The sequence below is a fragment of the Camelus dromedarius genome, chromosome 18, assembly GCF_036321535.1.
Source record: "Camelus dromedarius isolate mCamDro1 chromosome 18, mCamDro1.pat, whole genome shotgun sequence".
Taxonomy (NCBI): domain Eukaryota; kingdom Metazoa; phylum Chordata; class Mammalia; order Artiodactyla; family Camelidae; genus Camelus; species Camelus dromedarius.
In genome coordinates this window covers 43,442,880-43,468,716 of record NC_087453.1, presented here as the reverse complement: position 1 = coordinate 43,468,716, position 25,837 = coordinate 43,442,880, and the positions used below count along the sequence as shown (strand labels likewise).

General features: G+C 44.4%; 1 protein-coding gene and 1 non-coding gene across 3 annotated transcripts; both read left to right on the top strand.

Moving 5' to 3' along the window:
* The first annotated feature begins 80 nt into the window (after window positions 1–80).
* On the top strand, window positions 81–24,312 carry SNX5 (sorting nexin 5). Of its 2 annotated transcripts, XM_031434289.2 has the most exons (14): window positions 81–220; window positions 476–557; window positions 10,061–10,165; window positions 11,207–11,317; window positions 12,196–12,317; window positions 13,444–13,567; window positions 13,996–14,091; window positions 15,487–15,592; window positions 15,675–15,750; window positions 16,936–16,975; window positions 17,059–17,145; window positions 18,628–18,787; window positions 22,167–22,252; window positions 23,524–24,312. In XM_031434289.2, the coding sequence occupies exons 2-14, from the start codon at window positions 507–509 to the stop codon at window positions 23,572–23,574; spliced, it is 1,215 nt and encodes a 404-aa protein (XP_031290149.1). In that variant the 5' UTR covers window positions 81–220; window positions 476–506; the 3' UTR covers window positions 23,575–24,312. The 2 variants fall into 2 exon arrangements, with proteins under 2 accessions (XP_031290149.1, XP_064331974.1); XM_064475904.1 differs by lacking the exon at window positions 81–220 and having other exon boundaries at window positions 354–557.
* On the top strand, window positions 5,469–5,703 carry LOC116147554 (small nucleolar RNA SNORD17). Its single transcript, XR_004131113.1, has one exon. It is a non-coding gene; the product is annotated as a small nucleolar RNA SNORD17 (small nucleolar RNA).
* Window positions 24,313–25,837: the final 1,525 nt, after the last annotated feature.

Below are 25,837 nucleotides of genomic sequence, written 5' to 3'. Positions count from 1 at the left end.
AGGGCGGAAGCGCGGGCGCCTCCAAATCGCGCCCTTTCGCTCTCACGAGATCTTGTCTACGTCAGAGCTCGTCGCCATCTTGGACTCTGGCTGAGTAATAAATTCCCACCGAACGAGAGCGCGGTCTTTCTCGATACGCGCCTCGCTGAGAGAGTTTTCGCGGCCCTGCGCTCCCGTCGCGGCCCTGTGGTCGGCGGTTTCCGCGTGGCCCCCAGCGAGGGTAGGCGCCGCGTAGCTTCTTTGCCCGGCTCCAAGATGGACGGCAGCGGGGACGGGGGAGGCCGCTCTGGGGAAGCACGTGGGGGCGCCGCTCGCCTTTCCCGGGGCTGCTGGGATGGTGGCGGAGTCCCGAGGCCTCCCGCCGCCGTCGGGCAGGGAGGCTGGCGGAGGCGGGGCCGCGGCCGCCCCTGAGAGGCTCCCCGGCGGAGGCGGCGGCGGCGGCGGCGGCGGCCCAGCCTCTTCTTTCCTCGCACAGCCAGGCGGCCCCGCTCGAGGCCCGCGTCGCCATGGCTGCGGTTCCCGAGTTGCTGCAGCAGCAGGAGGAGGACTGCGGCAAGGTGAGGCCCTGCCCGCCCTCAGGCTCCAGGACGGGAGGCCCGCCGACCTCCCGGGCTCCGCACTCAGTCCCCCGTCCCTTAGGGCTCCCAGCGCGGGCGTTGCTCCCCCGCGCCATCCGCCCCCTGCGCTGCCCCGGGCGCTCGCTGCGGACCCGCCGGGGAGAGAACCCGAGCGGCGGGCTCGCTCCCTGGAGACCCGGGGACGCGTGCTTGTAGAAAGTTCTTAAAACTTCCTTGGTTCGGCGAACACCGGAGGGTGAAACATGAAATCCACGATCTCTGTAGCAAACTGCAGAGCTCTATTTTTGTTGCCTCATGTCCGCGCGTCACCCCCTTGAGAAAACTCTTTTTGGCCCAAATACGGGGAAATTCAGTCAAGTCAAATCTGAAGCGTGTTCCTTACAGCTTTGTAGGCGCTAAATGCGTCACTGCGGGAGTTCTGTTTTTCTGGTGGGTGCTTAAATGGTTGAATTTTGTTTTCGCTCTTAAGAGTTTTAAAACTTGCCTATTTCTGGAATCACCCCCATGCGGCTTGGACCTTGAGGTCTGAAAGGTAACTAACGCAATAACGTTCATGGTACCATAGCCAGTTAAAGATGTAGGGGAAGCCTCTGCTCTTGGCCGTTTACGTGTAAGTTTCGAAATTAATAGGGGTTGGTAAGAGTACAACGTTTTGTGCAGAATTATCCACAGGGAAGTTTCTCTGACGATTAAAAAAAGTGGTCTAAAAATTCCGGGCGCTCTCAAATTGAAGTAACCTGTAAGGCATCTCTAAAAATCAAAGGCAGCTTCGATCCCCAGCGCTTTGGAAAGACTTTTTCATCTAGTAAGTGCCAGAGATCACACAGTGTTGCTGAGTTGTTCCAGCAAGGCTGTTCCTGCTGTATTCGTTACTGAAATAAAATACATATGCATGAGGGTCTTGGTTAGGGTATGTATGTTAAGTTGAAGTAAATTCTTTTCTCTCCATAAAGCCAGAGTGTAAACTTGAAAACGATTCTTTCTGGGACATTCCAAAGGTAATTTTCTTTCCAGAGTTTTTATGGCTAAATAGAAATTTTGGTACATTGATTCCCCCTCCGCCCATCCCCCACCTACTTTCATTCTTGATCCAGAGTCTATTTTAGATAGCTGGTTAAAACTTAACCGATTTAACTACCTTCCTATTTGTTGTATAACCATTGCTGGTTTTTAAAATAATTTCCCCAACACCGATTCTTCAGCAAAATGGGACTGTTACGACTGCTGTTTCCTGCCTCCTGGTTTTAGTGGCTACAGGAAAGGATTGCATAGAATTTCTTTCCTAATTTTTTTAGATTGCAGAAATAAGGAAATAATGAAGTTAATAAAATATCATTCAGACACATGGATTCATTTTCTTTCTGATCTTCGGTGCTTCTGTGATGTGGATCAAGTCTAGAGGGTTTTTACCGTACAGGAAAAAAGTTTAGGACAAGTGTGAAATAACACGAGGGCAAATCTTGGGCAAAATAATCTCTTGCTGTAATAAAGCTTAGTCTACTGAAATACTTTCCGTTTATGCTGAAAGTATTTTAAGTTTGAACTATCTCATCCGCTTTGGAAAGTTTTCTCAAGAGGGTGCTGTGCTGATGGGAGGATGGGGTTCTTGAATTTAGACCCACTAAAAATGCAGGGGACATGATTGATTCTTGAGGATTTTTGAATGCTGGTACAGAACTTCTGACTAGTTAAGCAAAAAAGGAGTCAGCCTGTATTTGGTAGCATGGCACTTCCATTTAGTCATACCCTTCTTAGCTGAGGGTGTTAATTTCTCTTCTTGCCCCAAAAGCAGTTTTCTGGGAAAGTTGCATGATTGGTGTTTATCTAGTCCTCTGCTGATGGGAAAGATTGTATTGTGATCTTTTCATTTAGAAAAAGATTTTGCCAAGTCTCCAGCCCCTGAAAAAGTTAGCTGAAATATTAACACTGTTAGGCCCCTTTTTCATGATAAATGAATACAGTGCTGCCTCCTCCCCACCTCCCACAGTGATTTGAATCAGCATTCTCAGGTGTCTGGAGTTTTTAGTGGTTTGGGGGAAAATTGGTTGGAGATTTTGCAAAACCTTGTTCCCATAAAAGTAACATTTACCTAGGCCCCTAGTCATTTTGCACCTTCTAGGTTCTCCAGGCCTTCTGTTGGCCAAAAAAGCCTTTTAAACAGCCGGCATCATGTTTCGGTTTCCACTCACAGATTCCATATGATGAGTTCCCGTTAATCTTGCAAACCTGTGGCAAATGGAGGATGGGTCCTTGTTTCCTGGGACTTTTTTAAAAAAGTAATTGTTAAATTGTTAGTGGACTGAAGTAATTGGAGTGCACAGGAAAAGCTTTGTAAAGGCAGGTGGTGACCGCCCTTCTCAGCTGGGTACTGTTCCTTCACCTCAGCTCTGGTTGGCTACATGGACTTTGGGTGGACGGTGTTTCTTTCTCAGAGCCAGCCGTCAGTATTTTGTTACGCTGCTGCCCTGTGGTTTGCTGGTAGTTTTTTGTTAGCTGATGTGGAAGTTGTCGCTAGGGACAGTACTCTCCACCAGGTTAAACTGAGGGTCCTACAATTCGTGTCAGTACAGGAATAACTTGAATTTTCACCAGTGCCTGTCCATATTAAGTGATTCTTGTAGAATGAAGTCTTCTGCTACATTTAATGACTGGATTTCACTTTTTTAAATTTGGAAAGTAGGGCTTATGAAAGCTGCCCAAGTCTTAGTTCTGGGTCAGTAACTTGCACACAATGTCTTCAGATCCCCATTTGTGAATACACAATAATAGCAGGTCATAATCTCCTCACTTTTTTTTTTTTTTTTTTTTTGGCTGTAGGACGAAATGGCTGAAGGGAGGCTGATACAGAATTTTCTGGATTCTCAGGTCCAAATTGTCATTTGGTATGAGACCTAGTAAGTGACTGACTAGAGCTTCAGTTTAAACCAGGATTTCTTAACCTGAGCACTGTTGGTTGACATTTTAGGCCTGATGATTTTTTGCTGTGAGGAGTTGTCCTTCCTGTGCATTGTGGCATTATTCCTGGCCTCTGTTAGGTGACAGATGCTCCCTTCCCTCCATTAGTGACAGTCAGAAATAAGTGGAGACATTGTCAAATGTCCCCTGGTTGAGACTTACCGATTTAAACTTTCCTTTCTAAAATGGTGTGATGTGGGTGGGTCAGGTGAAGAGACTAATCTTTAATGTGCCAGTTTGTTTCAAGCTACTTTTCAAATCTGTGATAAATGCTAAGGAGATAACATGCTGTGTGAAACAGAGGCATTGTTGCCTAATCTTTGGTAGAATTAGCACCCCCCCCCCAATATTTAGGAATCTTAACAAAAACCGGTGAAGGGTTCTGGGCAGTTGAGGGTTACGAAGAGGCAGTTGTGTTCGCTTTGTTGGAGTCCAGTGCCCACTTTGGACAGGGGAAATCTGAGGCTCTGAGGCCACAGCACTCAGCCGTTGTGGGGCAGAATTGAAGCTCACTGAGAAACATGCTGCAGGGTAGAACTTGGATTAAAATCCTGCTTTTTAAACATTGTGCCTCTATTGTCCTTACTACTTGAAATTAGGCAAGAATAGTTCTGTGGGTCGGTACCCTGAAAGCTTCAAGTACCCAGTGGGGAAAGGAGCATGCAGTGAAGTTAGGTAAAATTTAGGGAAACAACCTTTTAATCAGTTTAGTTTTTTTGAGGAAAGTGAGCTTTGTAAGTTCAGCCTTTTCTTTCTGAAATAGTGAAGGAAGGTGGCTGTGGGACATCTTGTCTTGCATGAATGGTGAATTTGTTTTTTTGCAGTTACAAACTGAGAATTTTTTTTACATCTCTGCATGAGACACTAGCTCATCCACCCTCCCCTCCCCAAAACTACTTCACCTCCAGCCCGTACTTTCTGACATAACTCGTAAGAAGAGATTCCTCCTGAAAGGGGACGTGGAGTTAGTCAGCTGTTCCATACCCCCGAGGCAAACCGTAAATGCCCTGGGAGAAGTGAAGTCGCAGTTGAAGTGCAGCGGAGAGATTACTGAGCTTGAGTTTAGAAATTGGGTCCTTGCCTTGACTCCTTCCCCCCTTTTTTTGTTTGGTGTAACTTTTTCAGACACTGCTGTATGGTCTGGCGGGAAAAGTAGTTTTCTCAAAAAAGTAGTTTATGTGTGGTATGCATTTTCTGCCAGAAGAGTTTTTGGTTTACTTTTTTTTAGGGGTAGATCCCTAAACCTTCTGTCCAGTTAACGGTGGGGAGTACAAACAGGTGTCGCCAACCTTAGGGCTTTCGCCTGATCTTTCGTGAAGAGCTGTGCAAAGCTTGCATGGGTACTAACGGAACCAGGTAGTTGATGAGTGATAAAGAGAGATACTGGAATATTTATATCAGTGATCTGGGAAGTGTGTGACTAAAGGCCCAAGAAATCCCGCCAGGAAGCAAGCAGCCTTTTCTCTCCATGCTGCATTGGTGTCTCAAACTGAGATGACACAAGCTTGAGCTCAGACAGTTCTGTCCATGTTGCTGAATCTTTGGTGGTGGTAAAGGTAAATTTTATTCTCAAATCTATTTGTTTTATCTTGTGTTGATCATAAAGTAAGACTGGTTTTTGGTAAAGAGCTGTGGACTTGATAGACCAGAAACTTTTGGGAGGGAGCCTGAATGGGAGAAATTAGTTTTTTGTTTTTGGCAGCTGCTTTCTCTGTACCATTGGTGTGTTGATTTCCAGTGTAATTTCTCTGCTAGGAAGTCTTTATAGATAATATATAGTTCAACCCTTTTCACTTTGTCAACTCATTTGAAAATAACCCAGGTATCTTGTAGTTAGTTGGATTTCTTGAAATGCATGTTATTTTAGCCAGTAATTCAACGAAGTCTCTTTCGGAGCCCGTGTTGAAATTGACTGGTTCATGGGTTCGCAGCCTTGTGAAATGATGATTCAGTTTATCCATTCGCTGAGTGCGCTGCCCTGACCTCCTTCCAAGCCTCGGCTCCTGTTCTGGGATCTCTGGGCTCTGTAGCCCCCAAGTGCCCCGCAGTCCACGGTGTTCTGCTGTGGACAGCGTGTGTGTTGGGGACTACCGGTAAGAGTGGTTGGTGTCAGCAGGGATGGGTCCCTGTGGGCCTCATCTCACCAAGATGAGTGGTGGAATCTGATCACTTGCTGCAACCTTTTATCTGGTTTTTTAAAGCTCCTAACTAACTTCCATAGCTCTTATCTGTTAGTAGACTGAGACTGTATGGAAGTCTTTGATTTCTGTTGTCCTTGAGGACTAAGAAGTGATACTGGCAGGCCTGAGAAGCAGAGAACCAATAGTGGTGGGGGAGGGGATGAGAGCAAATACCTGTAAAAGCAGAGCTCATATATTGCTCAGTTAACTCCTGTTTCATGCACCGGTGCCTCAGGGAAAAGCTGGGGTAGAACACAGGTTTTGGTTCCCTTCAGGGTGGAAGAAAATAGTGACAATTCCAGTACTACCAAAATTTGAACCATAAAGGAATTTGGATGGGGAAGATACGGTACTAAAACTTCTTACAGAGTACTTCCTGTGAGTGGAAACAGTAACAGTATATGTTGTTTAATAAGTATATATCAGGTGAGTCTGTTTTCAGAAATTACTGCAAATTCAGTGTCTGCAGCAGAGCAGTTCTGGATCTATTTTCTTATAACTATTGGATCAGGCAAGGTATGCAGACCTTTCAAGCTGAAATACGTTTCTTGCTGGTTTTGTCTCTGTGCTTACAGACCATTAATGGGCCTCTCCCTGATAGGGCTCTTTAGTTCCTTAGGCAGTGGGGTGAAGGGATAATAAAGCAAAATCTTAGAGAAACAATTTGAAGAGAAGACACCCTGATGTAGCATATGCTGGCTAAGGACATTTCTTCTGCTTTAGGACTGGAAAATAGAAAGTCATTTAAATATATACAAGTAGCCTTTTTTCTCCTGTCGGTAGTAGTTTCCTTGCAACATTCAAATTCTGATGAGACTGTAGGGGCTGGCATATTCAACTTCTTACATGAATACAAAACTGGTTAGATTTAAGTGGCTATTCAGCCAGCCTCCATTCTAGCAGATGAGTTACTGTGGAGATGATTTCTTACCATTGTGTCTTGTCATTTGGCTGTGTGGCAGTAGTGTGGATGGGAGTCAAGTTGCCATAACATAACTATCTTTACGTATCTTCTACCGTGGGTCCTGAATTTCTGAATCCTTAAGCTTTCTGTGTTGTCCAGTCACATAGGTGCTCTTTGCCTTCTGTGAGCTGTTTAACCTTTTCAGGAGGGAGTGAGTCGTAAGTGAGATCTGGACCAAAAGTGGTCCTTAGTGGTGCGGAGTTCTACAGATTTGTCCTGCAGGCATTGTCAGGTGCCCGAGTCGGGGGCTGACGACAGGTGAGGGAATGCACAGGTCCTTTGCATTAGTTATTCTTCTTAGCCTCTCTTACCAAGCATTCAGATTTCTTAAAACAGGCAGTGCTTGTATATCCTTCTCACAAAGATTGTAATGCTTACTGTAAGGATTAATTAATCTGGAAGGAGGTATATTGGGACTGAAATTCCATCTAAAACTTTGGATATGTGGTGCAGTGGTTTCTATGGAAATCTACGGAAGAAAGTGTTTTTTTTTTTTTTTTTTGAAACTTACATTCCAGATTGGAGAGTAACTGTTTTAAATTTGATTCTCATAAGTGACCTAAGGGAACTGGGAAATGGAAAAATTAACATGCCTTTCTTTCCCCACTAATTTAAACAGCCATTCTAGGCATTTGGACATCTGTGGCCAGTGTGGTCAGACAACAGTGTTGGCCGGCAGGGCTAAGGCATTCCGGGTGCTTACTTAGGACAGGGGATAGAGGTGGGTGAATGGGGGAAAGAATTTGGAGGGTGATTTATTTACCAGCTGCTGTGGCCTGGGGCTGTGGGATATTTGTTTTGTTGACTGAGCAGAGAAAGGATTGCTGAGCTTTTAATCACACTTGATGCTTCCGAGAGAGAATCCAGTGCTGACTTAGACGCTTTAGACAGCTCACAACTTTTTACTCCTTGATGATTTATCTGCTTTCATTATCTGGAGGGTTATATACAAGAAAGTTCATTTGCCTTGTGAATAGGGATTGTATGAGTTGGTGATGGGCTGTATACTCAGAATTTTGCCACTGTCCTTATTCAGACAATTCTTTAAGGCTCAAATGCAGACTTTTCTGTGTTGTCTGTTGTGTTTGTTTTTTGGTGGGGTAGGGTGGGGAGTGTTTGTCATGTCAGTGGTCAGATTTTTGTTTGAATCACTTCCTAGGGTGATATGTCCAGGCAAAGGTAATCACTGCTAGAGAAGCTTGGGTGCTCGATGCCTTGCTGTATAGTGTTTGTTATTCTTTTGTGTCCTCATCGTATTGAACAGCGAAACCCAAAATACCTATGCTGACAAGAAAGGATGATAGTAGTATGGTAAATAGTCAGGGCTGTTCCTCTGTGTGGTTGGGAGTACAGGAAAAGAGGTGAAAGCAGAGTTCAGTAGAACAAAAAGCAGTTCGTGAAGCCCGTTGCAGCTTTGACTGGCACTCAAATGAGCCCCGTTTACTAGATTACGTTCCCCTTGGGTTTTCCAGCCCTAATTCCAAAGGTAGTCTGTGTGGAGCTTGCAGGCTCACTGGGCTTGTAGTGAGCTAAAATGAAATTGTCAGCATGTTCAGAAATTGAGAGATGGCTAGAAACGAGGACTTGTGACCTCTTTAGGAAATGGGATCTCAGGAAGCATGGCAGTTGTTGCTGAGCTCGGGGAAATGCACCTTGGACCTGGCCCATGGGCTGCCTGTTCCATGTAACCTGGTCCATGTAAAGTGAGTAAATCATGTACTAACTCTGACGTGGATACATTTAAGATCAGTGGGATGGCTAGTGTTCTTTGCAGTAAAATTTTAGTGTATATTTTGAAGTCTTTTTGAATGTTGTATTTACTCAGTGGTAAATTATCAGAAGGAAGGAAACTTTTATCAGAAAAGTGTCAGAGTTAAGAGTCACAGTTCTGATAAAATGAAGTGTCCCTGACCTTGAAGCCTTATCTTGTTTGCAGGGATCTCATAAATGGACATGTGAAAATTAAGCCAAACAAGCAACTATTTCGTAGGAGTCATCAAGAATTCATTTGGAAGATGTATTTAGCTTGAAATAATCAGGAACAGTTCAGTATACCATGGTCTTACTACTACCTGACGTTAAAATGAAGTTCTGGTGACAGAACTTGAGGCTTCTTTTTTAGAGGAAAGCCATTGTTACATGCCTAACTCTGGCTTTTACAATTAAACTTTTCTTAGTCACAATGCTGAAGGAAAAAGGGAAGTACTGACAGCTTCTGAGATACAAAGGAGAGAAGTAATCCATGTGCTTTAAAATAATGTATTTAATCTTTTTATACCTGATAGAACCAGCTTTTCTGTTTTCAGAAATATAGTCCATCAGTCTTTGGCATTTCCATTTTGAAGAAAAGAATCCAAAGGCAAGTTTAGAAGGAAATACCTCAGTGTTCCATGTTCTCGCATCTTAACGCTAGTCTTCACGTGGCATTCTCCCTGTGTTCAGTAATCTGGAGTGTTAAGGATGGCAGTTTAACTTTAGCACAAGCTTATGGTTGGGAGTGGGGGCAGGGATGAGATGCATATTCCACGCAATCTCTCGTTTGTGTCAGGTGTTCAGATTGACTGTCAGCTTGTCTGCTTTAAAAAAAAGAATTTATTGTATTTTTAAAAAAATTAGTGTTTTTTAAATTCAGTAGAAAAACTTGAAAAGGAAAACCGTTTTAACCACTTTTTCCTAATAGTCCACTTCTTCCAAGAATTCTTTTTTAAGCTGGCAAAAATGGAGTTGGGTATTTTCTCTGAATTTCCAGCTTACAAAATAAGTTACTTTTGCTTCCAAGGCAGTGCTCACACTAGTTCCTTATATGTAACCACAGTGGGATTCTGCTAATTAGGGCCTTTGTTAGTTTTTACAATTCACCTCTTGTGTCTAGATTTCTCATCTCCTTGAGACAGCCCCTGAATATAAATAGGTCCACTCTTAAGTTGGATTTTATTTCTCTACCCAAGATCCTGTACCACATGACTATTTTCTCCAAGTTTTCCTAGTCTCTAACTTTGAGATACACCCACTCTGTTAATGCCTCTTAAGTGTTCTTGTAATTTGGGCATTTAAGAAGTTCAGGATTTCTTTCTGTCTAGTTGAAGCCTTAGTATGGTTCTTCCAAGTATTTGGTTAAATGTATTTTTCATGTAGACAACGTATGTAATGTATGTGATAATAGAATCATATAGTTGCTTTGTTCCGATTATAGGGATTTGCTGGCCCCGCCCATGCGTTTAAGGGCAGGCTTCCCCACAGTTTCAGATAGACTTAGAGATACTGCACCTTTGTTCTAGATGGTCTTAACAGACTGCTTTTTAATTACTAGCTCCCTGTACTTGGAAGAATGCTTTTTAGGACTAAAATGAATTTGAGACTAATAGCCAAAAAATGTATTTCAGCTGAGATCTGTATCAGTGGACCTGAATGTTGACCCCGCGCTTCAGATTGACATACCTGATGCACTCAGTGAGAGAGACAAAGTCAAATTTACAGTGCACACCAAGGTAAGCGACAGAATGACTTCAGTAATAGAAACAGTGCCCGGTGACAGCTTTGTTCCCGGTGGGTGTGAAGAGACTGCCTGACCTGAGGTGCAGTGTAGCATTCTGCTCAGGGAGGCCCTCCCTGCTGGTGCTCCTAGTAAGCATCAGATAAGTGCTCTTAGGACAGCATTCTCCACTGGTGGGGGCCCTAGGGCTGTGGGCCTTGCTGGTGTTAAATGTGGCTTGTACTCTGCGCTGTGGGGAAGCAGACCAGGCAGAGTAACATAGGTGGAGCCGCCTCCCTGCACAGCTCCACCTTTGTTTTTAATTTGTATTCATGGGAAGTGCTTGCTTTCCCCATATTTACCAAGTTCTTGGCCTTTACCTCACCTGTTGTGATTCAAAGACTTTTTTTCCTCCTGCAAATTATTTATTTGACAAAGCGGTATGCGAATCTGAAAAATACAGAAAGCTTAATTTCTCAGAATCCTTCCAAGAACATTTCCAGCCTCCTTTCTCATTCCATTCTAGTTAAAACGTATTATGCCAGACACTTGTAAAGGGTTTACAGGGATTTAACAGGGATTTAATATTCTCTAACAACCTTATGGTGATGTTCTATTATCCCCCTCTTACAGGTGAGGAACTGAGGTACAGGTTTAAAGAAGGTAAATGGCTAAGGCACAGTTTGAATCAGAAAGTTTGAAGCTAGAGCTCTTGGTTTATGCAATCTCCAGCATACATACATCTGTTACCTACAAGGTCCTCTCCCACGTGGTTTTCTTTTCATACCTTGGACTGATTAACATACCTGTTACTCAGGAGGCAGTGTGAGGGCTACATGATTATATCTGCCTGAGCTGACCTGAAAGGTGGAGTTGTATGAAAAGAATTAAAGGACATGTTGAATCTTAGCGAAGACTTTGGTAGTGGTGGGGATTGTGTTGCTTCTTTGTTCTTTGCTGGATGTTTTATCCTGCAGAATTTCCCATAGTGCACCCCGTGAAACCCAAACCGCTTTATCTAAAAATGGTGGTTAGCAGTTACTTCTTTTCTTCACAGACCACGCTCCCCACGTTTCAGAGCCCAGAGTTTTCTGTCACACGGCAACATGAAGACTTCGTGTGGCTACACGACACTCTTATTGAAACTGCAGACTACGCCGGGCTTATTGTAAGTGCATTTTGGAAAATCAGAAAACTGCTGAAGCCAGTTTCTTCTATCTTGCTCTTCATTTTGTTTCAAGAAACTTGGCCGCTTTTTGTAATAGACTGTGAAGTTAGTCTGACTTCATCTGTCAACTAGAGTGTATGTTAACTATTACTGGTAAAGTTTAAAGTATATGAAAACAGCGTTACAGCTACAAGATGAAGCGTAGTTCTATACTCTACAGTATGACTGTCAGCAGTTCCGTGGTTCACGAAGTCCTGTCTGCCTTTAGGTTTGGCATTTCTCTGGCATTTCCTTTCAGGCATCAAGTGGAGTGGATTTCCATTGGTGGTGGTGTACACCGGACTTCTCAAGTACAGTCTGCTGAAGGAGTAAAGGAGGCAGTTATCCTTGTGCCCTTGAGGGTTAATGCATGGCTGCAGGGAAGAGACTTAGCTGATTTTAAAGGAGAGATAAATGTGGCTTGTCCTGCCAGGTCAACTGAAGAATCTGGCCAAAAAATTGAAATTAGTACTGAAGCTTGTATTTAAGAATGTTCACTCAGAATTAGAATCTCTTGATTATCCTCTGGAATAAAAAGTACTTGTAAGCCTAGAGACTATAATCTTGACGGTACTTGCATTAACTGGCTTCATTTCAGCACTGATTGTAATATGTAAGTTAAACTAACAGCCGTAGCAGGATAAACTGTCAGAGTCAAAGTGAGTGCCTGGATGTAGGGAGAATGGTTCTTCTAAATGGCCAAAAGGAATAAGGTTAAGAGAAAAGCAGGAGTTGGTTTTTAGACAGCCCCACTGGGCTACCTGCCTCCTGTGCACAGGCACCAAGTTGGAACTTCACTGGGGGCAAGAGGGCTCACGAGTCACTTGCCTTTGCTGCAGATTCCGCCTGCGCCCACGAAGCCTGACTTTGATGGCCCTCGAGAAAAGATGCAGAAACTGGGAGAGGGCGAAGGGTCTATGACCAAAGAAGAATTTGCCAAGATGAAGCAAGAGCTGGAAGCGTAAGTGGATTTTCTTGATGGGGCTCTGTCTTTGGAGAGGAGAAGTGGTGATGTGTACAGAAGTAAGAATCTGACAGTTAAATTTTTTTAAGTATGACAGTTAATTCGTTGCCTAGTTGCTGTCTTCTCGAACTGCATTTTGCAGAGTGTGGGTGAGGGGGCGTGGTCTTTGTACTGCTGACACTGGATAGACTGATTGTTTTTCTCTGTGTAGACCATGCTTGTCATGGAATGTTGGTCTGGCATAGTGATGAACTAAACCTTTGTGTCTTTATATATACATAATTCTTCAGGCTACTGACAGTGTACAAAACTTTCTTCCTTGAAGTTTGTTGACTGAAGTATAGTTGACACTAGATTGCAGTGAATGCTGTTACAAAGAAGCATTCTAATAAAACCCACATTGATGGCTTGAAAGAAGTCCAGCTCTGCATAAAGCATACTTTAATCTGGCTGTAATTATTTCAAAGAAAAATGGACTCTCTATCTTGTATCATAGTTGGAGGTTTGCATTAAAGTTTATTATGAAACCTTTCCTGCACTTCTTTATCTCGGCCCCCTCCCTTCTTCATCAGTGTATTGGGTTTCAGGTGTGCATTTCAACAGTCCCAACAATGCTCTGCTCCAGGCCTGTGTTGTCCAGGGCCAGGGCTCACGCACCTCCGGTACTGAGTAATTCAGCGTGCACTCGAATGCCTCTCATGACAGCTCTGAGGACTCTGAACACAGCAGACTCAAGTTAGGAAATTCAGTCATCTTTAACGTATAGATGGAGATAAAGCCACTTTGTCCTTTCTGATAGTTCCAAGGCTTAGTAGACTCAGTGCTGGGTACATGGCTGCAGAATTAAAGGGTTTTCATTGTGTTAAATGTTCTGTGGGTGTGGGCCTCGCTGACATGCTCCATCAACTCCAGTTACATCACTTTCCTCTTCGGTGGCTATTCCACAGATGCCAAAATGAGAACTGCCGTATTACCTATGTAGATACTAAGTTATGCCAAGATGCTTTGGGTCCAGTTCAGGTGTGTGCATGGCTGCAGGAGCAGCTCGGTGGTGGTCACAGGAGCAGAATCTCTCAGCTAGCTGAGCCAAGCCAACCAAATGCCTTGTGCGCTTCTCTTTCAGTGAGTATCTCGCTGTCTTTAAGAAGACTGTCTCTTCCCACGAAGTCTTTCTTCAGCGGCTCTCCTCTCACCCTGTTCTCAGTAAAGATCGCAACTTTCATGTTTTCCTGGAGTATGATCAAGATGTAAGGCATTTTTATTTCATCTCCGTGATCTGGTTAAAATGTACACAAAAATATACTTGATATGTTTTCTGAAAAGTTGACTTTCAGAGTTGAGTTTCAACGCGATGGAAAGCTTTTAGATGTTGTTCTTCCCACCCCCCAATAGATCAGAAGTGTAAGACAGTATCAACATAACAGAACAGTAATTCTACTGAGAATTTAAAGCCACTAAGGCTTTGTGCCTTGATAGTTTTTCAAAAACATCTAAATCACATGTTCAGAATTACAACCTGTGTTTAGGTTAGCTGTTTATTTAGTATTTTGGATCTGCTAGTTAAGATGGAATGAGGGGTGTCTTATGTATGTCCCTGTACTAGTAGTGACCTGGAGTGTGTGCAGGACTTGATGAAAAAGGTACACACCATGAACTGTTCTGCTTTTCTCTTCAGCTGAGTGTTAGGCGGAAGAATACCAAAGAGATGTTTGGTGGCTTTTTCAAAAGTGTGGTGAAGAGTGCTGATGAGGTCCTCTTGTCCGGAGTGAAGGTGAGTGGCTCTGAGCTGCTCTGGAAAATTCTTCTTGTCATGTAAATAGGTGACCTCTTACTTCTTCAGAACAGGTATCTGTGAAATAGTTGGCACTAACTTCTCAAAATTATAAGTAATTTTTTCAAATTTTGGTTATTTTCATCTACTCATTGAACTTACACTTATTTTCCCAATATCCTGTTCTTTCCCAGGAGAGGGGAAAGGAGGCTTCCTACACTTAAAGGGGACACTTTTCTACACTGTTTCCTACACTCTTCTGTAAGGAGAGAGGTTACTCAATTATTTTAAAAAGAAAATTAGCTACAGACCTGTGTTTCATGCTGTTCTCCAGAGCTGCACTGTCTCTGGCTAGCCCTGGTTGCACGTGGCGGTTGAGTACAGTTAACTGATGTAAGTAAGGACCCGAATTTAAAATTTTATTTACGCACTGGATTGCAAGGACTTGATACGAGGGAAAAAACAAAACCATTAGAAGTAATTTCACCTGTTTTTTTTAAACTATCATTTAAACTATTTTGTGGCATAATTTCTGTACAGCAAACTACACATATTTCAGATGTACAATTTGTTGAATTTTGACAGGCGTATACACCTATAAAACCATCACCAAAATTTTAATCACTCCCCAAGAAGTGCAGATTTTGAAATAAATCCATGAGAGAGGCTCATGTATTTCTGTTGGACAGTGCTGATCTAGAACATCAAATAAATATACGAGGCTCCTCTCTCCTAATACGGGTGATTTGTTTATTCTCTTCTTAGCCCTCCCTCCCTTTTTAACTGAGCTACCTTAGCAGTTACTGTCTGGTGTCTGACTTTGCCACTTGAGGGTTTGAGTAAGGAGCCCAGGATATAGGTGCTGATAAGAGAGGGCGTTGTCAGAAATTTGCAAACTCTTGGGCCATCTCTGTGGCACAATTGAAGGTGTGCAGGGCTGTCATTATACCTGTGCGTTGCCGGGGGTTTGGCAGCCCTGGCCAGTGCCCACAGGATGCCAGTGCTGCCTCTCAATCTGGAATCAGCCAGATTCGCAGATGCGGGCATCCAAGGTGAGAGCAGTCCACCAGGCAGAACCACTGCTCTAGTGGACTTGCCAGATGTTAGAGAGGATGCCCGAGTTTGACCCGGCTTTGCTACACGGCTCTTTGAAATGGTTCTCCTGGGTGGGGTGGGGCATTCTCGCTGTTGACATTTTCTGCCAGCATTTCATTTTTGCTAATCTTGGATATGAAATGGCAGTTTTATAAAACAGAATTGTTACTTGTATTTCCCTGGTCTTTAGAGGTTAAACTTCTTATGCGTAAGCTTATTTAATGTTTTTTTCTAATATAAAATACATACTGGTATTCTTAGAAGTTTTGCTGCTTTAATGTCTTTTTTCCTTCCATTTAGGAGGTAGATGACTTCTTTGAGCAAGAGAAGAATTTCCTCATTAACTATTATAACAGGATCAAGGATTCATGTGGGAAGGCTGACAGAATGACCAGATCTCACAAAAGTAAATACCTACCCACTAGCCACTTACCTTTGGGAACGCGCCAGCTCCCTTCATGTAAAAAGAGCTGTCCTTGTTTCCGCAGATGTCGCGGACGATTACATCCACACCGCAGCCTGCCTGCACAGCCTGGCTCTAGAGGAGCCCACAGTCATCAAGAAGTGAGTCTTTGTTGGAAGGCGTTTTCACTAATCCCCTAATCGAAAGTGTCGGGTGGTACAATTAAAAGTGTCACGAGTGATGACTGCGTAGGTTCAGCTTGGCTCTTGAGTGCAGGCTCACTGAAGGGGGACTGGTCTCCAGCACCCACATCTTACAGACCTTCCAAGCATAATCACCTCTAAGACGTTTGTCTGGGACTCAGGGCACTTCCATGGCAAACGTGGTAGCTGCTGTCAGAGCCTTTATTTCTGTCACTTACGTGTGTCTGTTTCTTGTTGATTATTTTGATTTTGGAGTTGTCTTTGAGTGAAGTTTGCTCTGTGTGTTATGGCAAGTGGTGCTTTCTTTTCTTGGAAATACTGTGGACTGACTTGAAGAGGTTTGGTGAAGGTGGCCGTGAGGATGCAGTTGTTGCTCAGTCTGATCTCTGAGTTTTTCCGTTTTTCCGTTCTGGTTATTCCTAGTGTGAGAAGGTATAGTCCTCCATATCCATGGGATCTGCATCTGTAAGTTCAAACAGCTTCACGTTGAAAATACTTAATTCCAGAAAGTTCCAAACTTCAAGGAAAAACTTGAATTTGCTGCACGTCAGCAGCTATTTGCATAGCATTTACGTTTACTATTCACGTAGCGTTTACTTTTTAATAGGAGTGTAAGTAACCTAGAGATGATCTAAAGGATACAGGAGGGTGTGCATGGGTTATGTGCAAATGCGCCGTCTGTATAAGGAACTTGAGCCTCTGGATTTTAGTGTCTGTGGGGCAGGGCCGGGGGCCACCCTTGCTCTTACCGTGGATGGAGTGTTCTCCTTACACCTAGGCTTGGTATAACCGGGGGTGGTATTTCAGGTTTCAGAATGGAAGTCGGGCTGCTATAGAACCAAGACGAAGTAGTAGCACGTTTATGGCTTAGAACCTGACCTCATTTACCAGTCTGGGGACACGGGTTCTCATGCAGCACAGCTGAGGGGCCCTGAGAGAGGCGGATGCCCATGAACACGGCACGTGACCGCGCTCGGTTTTCTTCTCTGCTAGATCGGGGACGGTTGTGATAAAGGCTCTGCTTTGATAAGTTAATTCTAAAGCACCATGGGCTAGGACTCCTGAATCTACCTTCATGTCATTGATAAGATTGTATTTTCTGCATGATTTAAGACCTTAAGCCAGAATCGTGTATATTTTCAGGTACCTATTGAAGGTTGCCGAGCTATTTGAAAAACTTAGGGTAAGGATTTTTATGTTGGTTTTCATATGTATTTTATGGCCTGTAGACTTCTGCTTAGATGGTGACCTTTAACTTTTTAACAGAAAGTAGAGAGTCGAGTCTCCTCGGACGAGGACTTAAAGCTGACGGAGCTCCTCCGATACTACATGCTCAACATAGAGGCTGCTAAGGTAAGACGGGCTCTTGGATCCTCCCTGCCGTGACCCAGCAGAGATCTGGTGATACACACTGTCCTCTTTGTTAGGAGTGAAGGAAGATGGGAATCAGGATTGTTCATAATTAATAATGTAGGTGGTGTCAATCTAAATAAAGAGGTAAACCGAGGGAAGCACGAATTCTCAGAAATAGTTTGTTCAGGAATTGTAGTTACGCAGGAGAGTCCATTGAGGGTTTGGGGTGGGCTGTGTTATGGGCAAGGGGTGCGGAGAGGAAGAGTCCAGGCAGTAAGTTCTTTGGCTTGAGGGTGCTGGTCCCAAGCTGGCTGACAGGTCGTCATTAGTGAGGAGATAAGTCTTGGACGTCTGGATACAAGGCGTTTATGGGAAATCAGTCCTCAATTCTTAAGTCCCGTTCTGAGGGTGCGTTGTATGTATCCTCGAGTCCCATTTTAGATGGAAGTTTTTTCACAGTGATGTGCATCTTTGTGAACTTGTGCCCTTAGTTTGTATTGCTGAGGAGCAGCAGGGCTAGTGCTGAGTAGACAGAATAGTTTGGGGGATTATGTTAACAGAGGTAGACATAACTGGACCTATGCCAAAGGGGCTGTTTCAGTCATTTTTATATGAAATACAGTAAATCAGGCAGCATATGAAATTAAGCAGGGAAAACACCTAATGGGAAAATGGCATCGGGAAGTAGAAATTCATTCTTTTCCTCATAGTTTAGTTTTATTTGAAGTAATTTGTCTTTTGACACGTTTTCGTTGTGTAACATATTTGGATGTCTTTAATGCACGTTAGTCTGTATCTTCTACAGTTTATCTTCTACTCTTACAGACTTAAGAGCTGACGATGCACTTTTTTGAGTACACGCAGAAGTAGACATAAATTGTATGTCTATCATGCACATGTGCCCCAGAACTTCTGTTTTAGATACTGAGGTCACTTCTGCTTTGCCCTGAGATCACAGAGGCTGTGTTTCAGGTTAGGTGCTCAGGGTGGGCCCTGAGGCGGGATTGGCGGGGTGATGATGTTTTACCACCTCGTTGCCCAGTTGCATTCTAGCAGCATCACTTGACTCACTCAGCAGCAACTGTATGTGTTCTGATACACAGTGATTAATTTTCTGAAATTACTTTTGTTTATTGACTCAACTAGGGAAAAAGTCCTTTGTTTTCTTGATCCACATAAAGAATTCTGGAAAGGCTCTCAACAATGCATTAAGAATGACTGTTCCCAAAATAAGTTTAAAAAATACAAAAACAACAGAAAACCAAAAAAGGAAAAGAATTGCTGTTCCCAGCCTAATTTTGATACTTGAAATGGTGGAGGCAGGTACATGAGATGGTTGCCTCTGACCTATTTTAGGCTGTGTGTTGCACGGTGGTACTTGGTCTGTTTTTTAGAGTACTTCATACATTTAGTCTTCCTGTTTTGTTCTACAGATTTTTCAGGATAGGTTTAACTGTGTATCATACTTAATTTTCTTCCCAGGATCTCTTATACAGACGCACCAAAGCCCTCATTGACTACGAGAACTCAAACAAAGCCTTGGATAAGGCCCGGTTAAAAAGCAAAGACGTCAAGTTGGCTGAAGCACACCAGCAGGAATGCTGCCAGAAGTTTGAACAGCTTTCTGAGTCTGCGAAAGAAGGTGGAGCGGAGTCAGACCCCTCCTTCCTTTCTGCTTTTTATTTGTAGATAATTTCAAGCTCAGAGAAGTTGCATGAATGGTGCTGAGAGCAGCCCTTCGTCCTCTGCTGGGAGTCACCTTGCTGACCACAGCTTGTCACTTGGGCACACGTACCCCCACTTGTGTTTTTTATAAACATATCCGGGGGTTTCTTTGAACCATTTGAGATGAATTTGTATGTTTCATCGTCTTTTTATCCCTAAAAACTGATAGTGCAGTGACCAGCTTCTGTGAACTGGTGACAGTGCAGTCTGCTGTCTGCATTCTCGTGCTTGTGCCAGTCATTTCCTGCAGTCTAGGGTTGCGTTTAGTTACCATATCTCTGAAGTCTCCCTTAATTTGAAAGGAACCTACCTCAGCTTTTTTTTTAAATAACATTTGCCTTTTTGAAGATAATTTCTTTTTACAAGTAGAATGCGCCTCATTTTTGATTGGTTCATTTCCTTGCAGTTGGATTCTGGTTCGCATTGCCAGCAGAATACTCCATAAATAATGTGTGCTTCTTAGGGCATCATGTGTGAGGTCATGCTGTGTTCACCTTCCCCTCGCTTTTGGTGTTTTGATTACCCAGTCGGGGGGGTCCAGTTGATTTCTCCACTGTGTATGATACCTTTCCCCCCATGCCACCGACTGGCAATCTGTAGGGACAGACCGTCCTACTCTTGGTCATGCTTTGTCCTAGATTCAGCCTGTTGGCGATTCTTCCCAGAGCTGACCACGAGCAGCTCCCCTCCCCCAGCTCGGCGGGCCCTTCTCCGGGGCAGCGCTTTGTGCTGTCCGCTAAGCACAAGCCTTCCCTTCTCTCCTGTATTTATCATCTTTATTATAGAGTCGGATTCCTGTCTTCAAAAAGTTTTTAGACTCATGACTATACTATTATTTTGTGTTCATACTGTCCAGACTTAGCCAGTGCAAGTGCCTTTAGGCTGGTGTGTCCTTATGACACCCCATTTTTTGAGACTAGAAAGGAGTTTATTAGGGTGCACTGCTGTGGACAGCAGTGAGTCACACAGACTAGAGGTGCCTGTGTGAGCCCCGAGGGCTTTGCACAAGTCTCTGACTGGTTTGTAGGTGAGGTAAGAGATTGAGGGTCTGTGAAGGGCTGTAGGGTTTGACTGGTAAGGTGTGCTGATAAGCGTGAGCTATTGTGAGATTACCTGGGGCTGTTAGTTTGATGGGGAAACACGCCCAATAAAGAATGTACTTTATCTGTTGAGAGATCATAGACACATCTGAGAGCCCAGGAATGGGTGGGTCGTTGGACTTTGAAGGACATCAGTGGGCCCCACAGTCCCCCCAGTCCCCCCTGACAGATTGGCAGTGACAAATCAGGGGCGAAGGTCTCATTCCGTATCTACTTCCTGCTGAACTGTGGGTGTAGTGCTGTCCCTGACTGTTACGGGGTCCTGACAACCCTGCATCCTTAAAGGTGGGAGTGATAGGAGACCCCAGTGGATGGCACCTGCATATTTTTGAACAGTTGGATGTTCTCTGCCAATTAATCTTAGACCTTTTTTACTCCAGCCCTGGAAATTGCTGTTTCTTCCAGGAGCCCAGGTTCTTTTTACTTAGGGAATAATAACAGGATTGAGGGCTCGTTGCTTCTGGGGTGCCTCTGCTTCTAGACCCTTCATCTGACATTGAGGAAATGCAGGGACGTGGGCACGTGCACATTGCTTTACACACTCAGGAATTGCGAGTCTGCGATGAGGACTCAGTTCTAGTCCACATCCACAGGGTTCGTTCTTGCCGTCCACCATTCTAGAGTAAGGGGCTTTTCATGTGGAGTTTACCTTTATTAGGAGATGGTGGATCATTTTCATTGAACACAAGTGTAAAAGAGAGTCTTTTACTTAGAAGATCTCACTGCCCTGTAGTTCTTGGGGGCCATGGAACACACCAGAGCAAAAAGTAAAGAATGTATCTTCCAGAATGTGAAGGTAGATTACAGTGGGACACTATACTTGATTTACCTTCAAAACTCAGGTTTTCGTGCAAAATACCCCTGTCATTTTAACACTTTACCACCCCCCCCACCCCCCCGGCAAAGTCCAGGCATATTGAGTAGAGTTCTGCCCCTTTGTCTTGGCTTGTGTCTGTTCAGGACTACAATGCCTTGATGTAAGGAACAGCTTCTCTGTCAAATCTTTGCAGATGGTTTGCAGACGTGCTCATGTGGCTGTTCTTCGGGTTCTTTCAGAGAAACCACCTTCTTGCTGCCCTATACTTAAGTCAATTCTGGCCCTTTTTTTTTAAAGCTAATTTAAATTTACAAGGAAAAGAACACTTCAAAAACTACCGAGTTAAGTCTTCTATAGGCCAAAATTTAGTGGCTCTGGTCTTTTTTTAAAAAGAAAAACCACAAAGCTTTAAAACGGTTCCTGTTTAGGCATGTGTTTATTGCCTAAGGTCTGTCCCTGTGCTGTTTGATTGTTTCTTCTTTATTCAAAGAGGCGTGAGTGTACGATATTTAGAATACTGAGGTTATTGGGCGTTCGGTAGAAGTTGAACAAGTACGTGGGCAGGCGTCACGGGAGGCAGTGGGTTAGCTGGAGTCCTGGTCCCAGGGGGAGAGGAGGAGCGCTTACCCTGACATCTGGCAAGACCAGCCTAATGTATCCAAGGTACTGTCACTAACTTCATTATACATTGTTTCTTTACTTTTTAACGTGGCTGTTTGTTTGTGTTGTTCCTGTCCTAATGGACGAGGTACAGGAGGTAAGCTGGCTCCTGAGTGCCCTGGAGCGGCAGCTTAAGCCGAGGGAGGGTTTTGATCAAAGGTGTGCTGATGAAAGCTGCAAGGCAAGGAGCTTAAATTAAGTTCACAAGTTTGCAGAAGGAATTGGAGGGAGTTAGTGCATTTTTTTGGTTTACCCTAATTTCTAATAGTACATTAATCCTGAATTCTGATGGTGGCAGTAGGAAAGGATAGACCTGAAGGTGGCATGTCCTGTAGATCTTACCACAGAAAAGCTGGACACGAGAATTGCAGTTTTCAGAGCTTAAAAATAATCCATTAAAAAAGGTCACTGGTGCAGGCACGTTTGGCTCACTACTCCCTTTCCCACGCTCCACACGCATCGATTCCTAGAGGTCAAGGGCAGGTCTGCTTGGCTCGATCCTCCGGGTAGTCAGTGGCCATACTGGGATGGGGTGGTGTCCATATACCGTGGCAGGCACATCATTAGTGTCCTGGTGTGTGCTCCCTTCACAGAGGTAATAAAAATGAGAGAAAAAATTAGTGTACCAGAGCTCTGGAGGTCATTTTATTTGTGAGAATGATATTTGGAAGTTAAAGATGAAAATTGTTCACCTTTTCTTGGTAAACTTTGTTTTGTAGAGCTAATCAGTTTCAAACGAAAGAGAGTGGCAGCATTTAGAAAGAATCTAATTGAAATGTCTGAACTGGAAATAAAACATGCCAGGGTAAGTGTTACCTTCAGATTAAGCCAACAACTTTTGGGTTTTTTTTTACCCCGAGTGATTTCCCAGCTCACTATTCCAGTGTCATCAAGCAGATGGGGTTTGCTTTGCGGTTTTAATCCCCTGTGATGTGGGTGGGAGCCACTCGCTGGAATATTTTTCTCCACTGCAATCCTAGAATCCATAATGTCTTGATGAAGTGCCCTGCTTTTTGAGAAGCGCACTCCTGGTGGCGGTTACCTTGCTTCCCCCTCCCAGGTCCTCACACTCAGAAAAACCTGCCCCAGTAATCCGGGCGCGTCCGCCGCGGCACCAAAGCTCGTCACTGTCTGGAGTTTTCATGGAAAACAACTTTTTTTAAGTAGATTGTTTTCTACTTTGCTAAATGTCTTCTGATACTAATTTTCGTTTAGAAAAAAAAAAGGAAGAGAATCTTCCTTACATGCATCGTGTGTATAGCATGATTCAGCCCAGAGACGCTGGAACACAGTGGCGCCCTCTGAGGGAGCTTTTATGGGTGTTGGCTGCCCGGGCCCACTCACTCGGTTCCTGGGCATGGCTCTTTTGGTGATTGAGGGGGCAGTAGACAGTGAACCCCAGGGTGCTGTCTGGTTCAGGGCAGTTGGGTCATTGTCACTGGCCGTCAGCATTAAGTTAAAGCAGGAGGCCTTTGAACATTTGTTGTGTATTTTGAATTCCTTTGTTTTAGCTGCAACATAGACGTTAACTCCTTGCCTCTTAAGTCCTGCTATGTAAGGCCTTTTAAATTGGAGTTTTCAAGTATCACTTATGTATCATTTGTATATAATGTTCATAATCTGAGTATTCTAAGTTTTCTGAACTCCTTTAAAGCGAGAACTTCGTAGAATATTTTGTGCAAAGTCTTATCTGCGTATGTATCATCTGTAATTTCATTTATAATCTCACTCATAACTAATTTTTAGCAACTTTGTATCCAGTCTTTCCAAAGCCTTCAACTTAAAAGAACATCAGGTTTATATTACAGTTAGGTTAAGGCGCGTAAGCAGGATTGGTGTGACTGCATTAGGAGCACGCCGGGGCGTGTGGGGTGTGGGTGCTGTGGCGGCATTCTGAGAGGGCAGAGCTTCCTAACGTGAAATTGGGGTGAGGGGTGTGGGTTTTGGTTCGGTTGTTATTAGTGAAAAGCACCGGCTCTTGTGAAAAGCTGGTTTGAGGTTAATTCTTACAGATAATAGGAAACCTTGGGCCCCGGAGCGCGCGCTCACTGGCCCACCTTGGCTTCTGTCTTCCAGAACAGTGTCTCCCTCTTGCAGAGCTGCATTGACTTGTTCAAGAACAACTGACCTTCCTCTTCTCTGACGGACGCGAATGTGAGGAGAGCGGCCTCGCTTGCACTCAGATCATCACCACAGAAGATTTACTACCTTTGACTTGAGTTTAAAATTATGTGGATAAATACTTTGATTTCTAAAGATCTTAACGCTTAACCCATGTTTTAAAATGTTTCTGTTGCATGCTACTGGGACATAACAGATCTTTTCCTTACGCATTTAGTACCTCAGAGTGGGTAGCGTCTGAATCCTGGGTTCTCTAGTTTGTCTTCAGTCATTAGGAAAGTGGGCGAGAATCACGTGCCTCCTGGCGGCGAGTGTAAGCGATTGCCTGGCACCTGTTTCATGTGCCCGTGTCCCTGCAGACCGGTTACTGTAGGATAGGTAGGTGCCGTTACAACAGAATTCAGCTACTTGTTACAGGTAACAGACATTCCATCCCTTCATTAGCTGGTTTCCTCCCTCCTCAAGGGTCTTCAGTCACCTCAAGTTGTCTGTACTGTTACAAGAGCAAGACAGATCTCGTCTTTACGTACACCCTTTGCAGTTCCATCTTTGTAGCTGGAATACAAATATTTGAGGGGAGAGAAACATTCTAAGGGTGTAAGAAGAGGAATGTGGCCTGCTTTAGAAGGTGGCCAGATCTACAGCAAGATGTGAACCCTCCTTAATGGTAGTGGGGGGGCGGTATTTGTTTTGTGTTCGGACTTTTTATAAAGTACATAATAAAATGATAAACCATGTTCTACAGTGGAGTGTTTTTGTGGAAAACAAGGCCAGATGTGCCCGAAGACTGCAGTTGCAGCTAAGCTTTGGGGGTGGGAAGGGCTTTGGCATTTCTGCCAGGAGTTGTCCTGGCCTCTGTTCTAACCCTAACGTCTCTGAAGACCACAGGCCGGTTTTTCAGGGTCTGCCTGTCCCATCATTGGTGACTGAGCCTCAAGGTGGTGTCTGCCAGGTTTTCTCCTTGTGAAGTTTTACTGTGTTTTACTTTGTAATTAACTGTTGGGAAGATACATTGAGGCTATATAAAAACATTTATCCACTGGTTTTAGCTTCTGTTCTTGTTTTAATCAGTTGTAACTGGTGTGAGGGTTGTAAAACACTGATTTTGAACACCATACAGAACCTTTTCTTATACTAAACTGATGTTGAAGACTTGCTTCCCCAGCCTGTCAGTTACAGTAGCTAAAATTTACTAAACAGGCTGGACTTGGTAGCTTCTCTTCATGCTACGTGTTTGGGAAGCATGGTGCAGGAAATGAGTGGGTTTAAACATACTTGTAGCCCCAGTTTGGGTTCCTACCCGCGTGTCTGTCTTGCTTCCCTGTCACCTCTGTATTCCCCATAGTAGCCCCAGTGGTTGGGGTGGGCGACTTCTAGCGTACCTGGGTTGCAGCTGCTCCCCGGGGTTCCGGCTTTTGGCTCATCTCACTTCAGGGCTTGACTGGGGGCACTGCATTTGGACTGGGTCTGTTGCTGGATGTCAGGTGGCTGGGCTGCTGGGGCCCAAGTCCTGTCCCTGCTTGCCTAGTGGCTAAGGGGGCCCCCGTTCCGAGCTGGACAAGTCGAGTTGCAGCAATGCTTTAAACTGGTGCCCCTGAGGTTAATTTTATACCAGGGGCCTCAAATGTGTGTGTTTACTTTCTGCTGGTCATTTATGAAACTCCATGGGGTTCGGGGTGGGTGAGGGGTGTTTCAGCCCTTTCCTTGTCCTACCCATCTGGGTCAGTGGAGCCATTGCCACCTTTGTGCAAACCTGTGCTCTGCCCCTGGGGAGCTAGGTGAGCTGGCTGGAGAGGCAGCCAGCCCCTGACAGGCTGTGTGGACTGGATGCCGTGCAGCTTGGGCTGCGCGCCCCAGGGAAGCAGCATGCAGCCTCGGCAGAAGGGAAGCCGTGGGAGGAGCTACAGCTGCCGAGGCACCTTCCAAGATGCCGGTGGGCTTAGAGCATTCTACAATGGTTTCCTTAAAGCCAATAGGTGAATTGGGGCCACTTGAGTGATGTGGGAGGCTTTGTTGGGGTGTCTTTGTCTTAAAGCTTCAACGATAGTGTGATAGGGTGTTGAGGATTGCTTGGGGACCTGGCAGCTAGTGATCCACACAGCCATGTATCTGCCTTTTCCCTAAGGGAAGGTGAGGGGGTGCAGATAGGCAAGGGAAGACTCCCCTCTGCTCTGTAAAGCTTTGGTAGGAAATTGAAGTCACTTTGTGTCTTTGTTGTCAGTGGTAACAGCGCAAGCAGTGGGCCCGCCCTCCCCATGTGTTCGCTTGC

Excerpts from the sequence above, each read along its gene's own strand:
- SNX5 (XM_031434289.2), top strand. The coding sequence starts at position 507 with ATGGCTGCGGTTCCCGAGTTGCTGCAGCAGCAGGAGGAGGACTGCGGC. Across the intron at positions 14,092-15,486 it reads TCCTCTTGTCCGGAGTGAAG|GAGGTAGATGACTTCTTTGA; the intron begins GTGAGTGGCTCT and ends CCTTCCATTTAG. Across the intron at positions 15,751-16,935 it reads GAGCCCACAGTCATCAAGAA|GTACCTATTGAAGGTTGCCG; the intron begins GTGAGTCTTTGT and ends GTATATTTTCAG.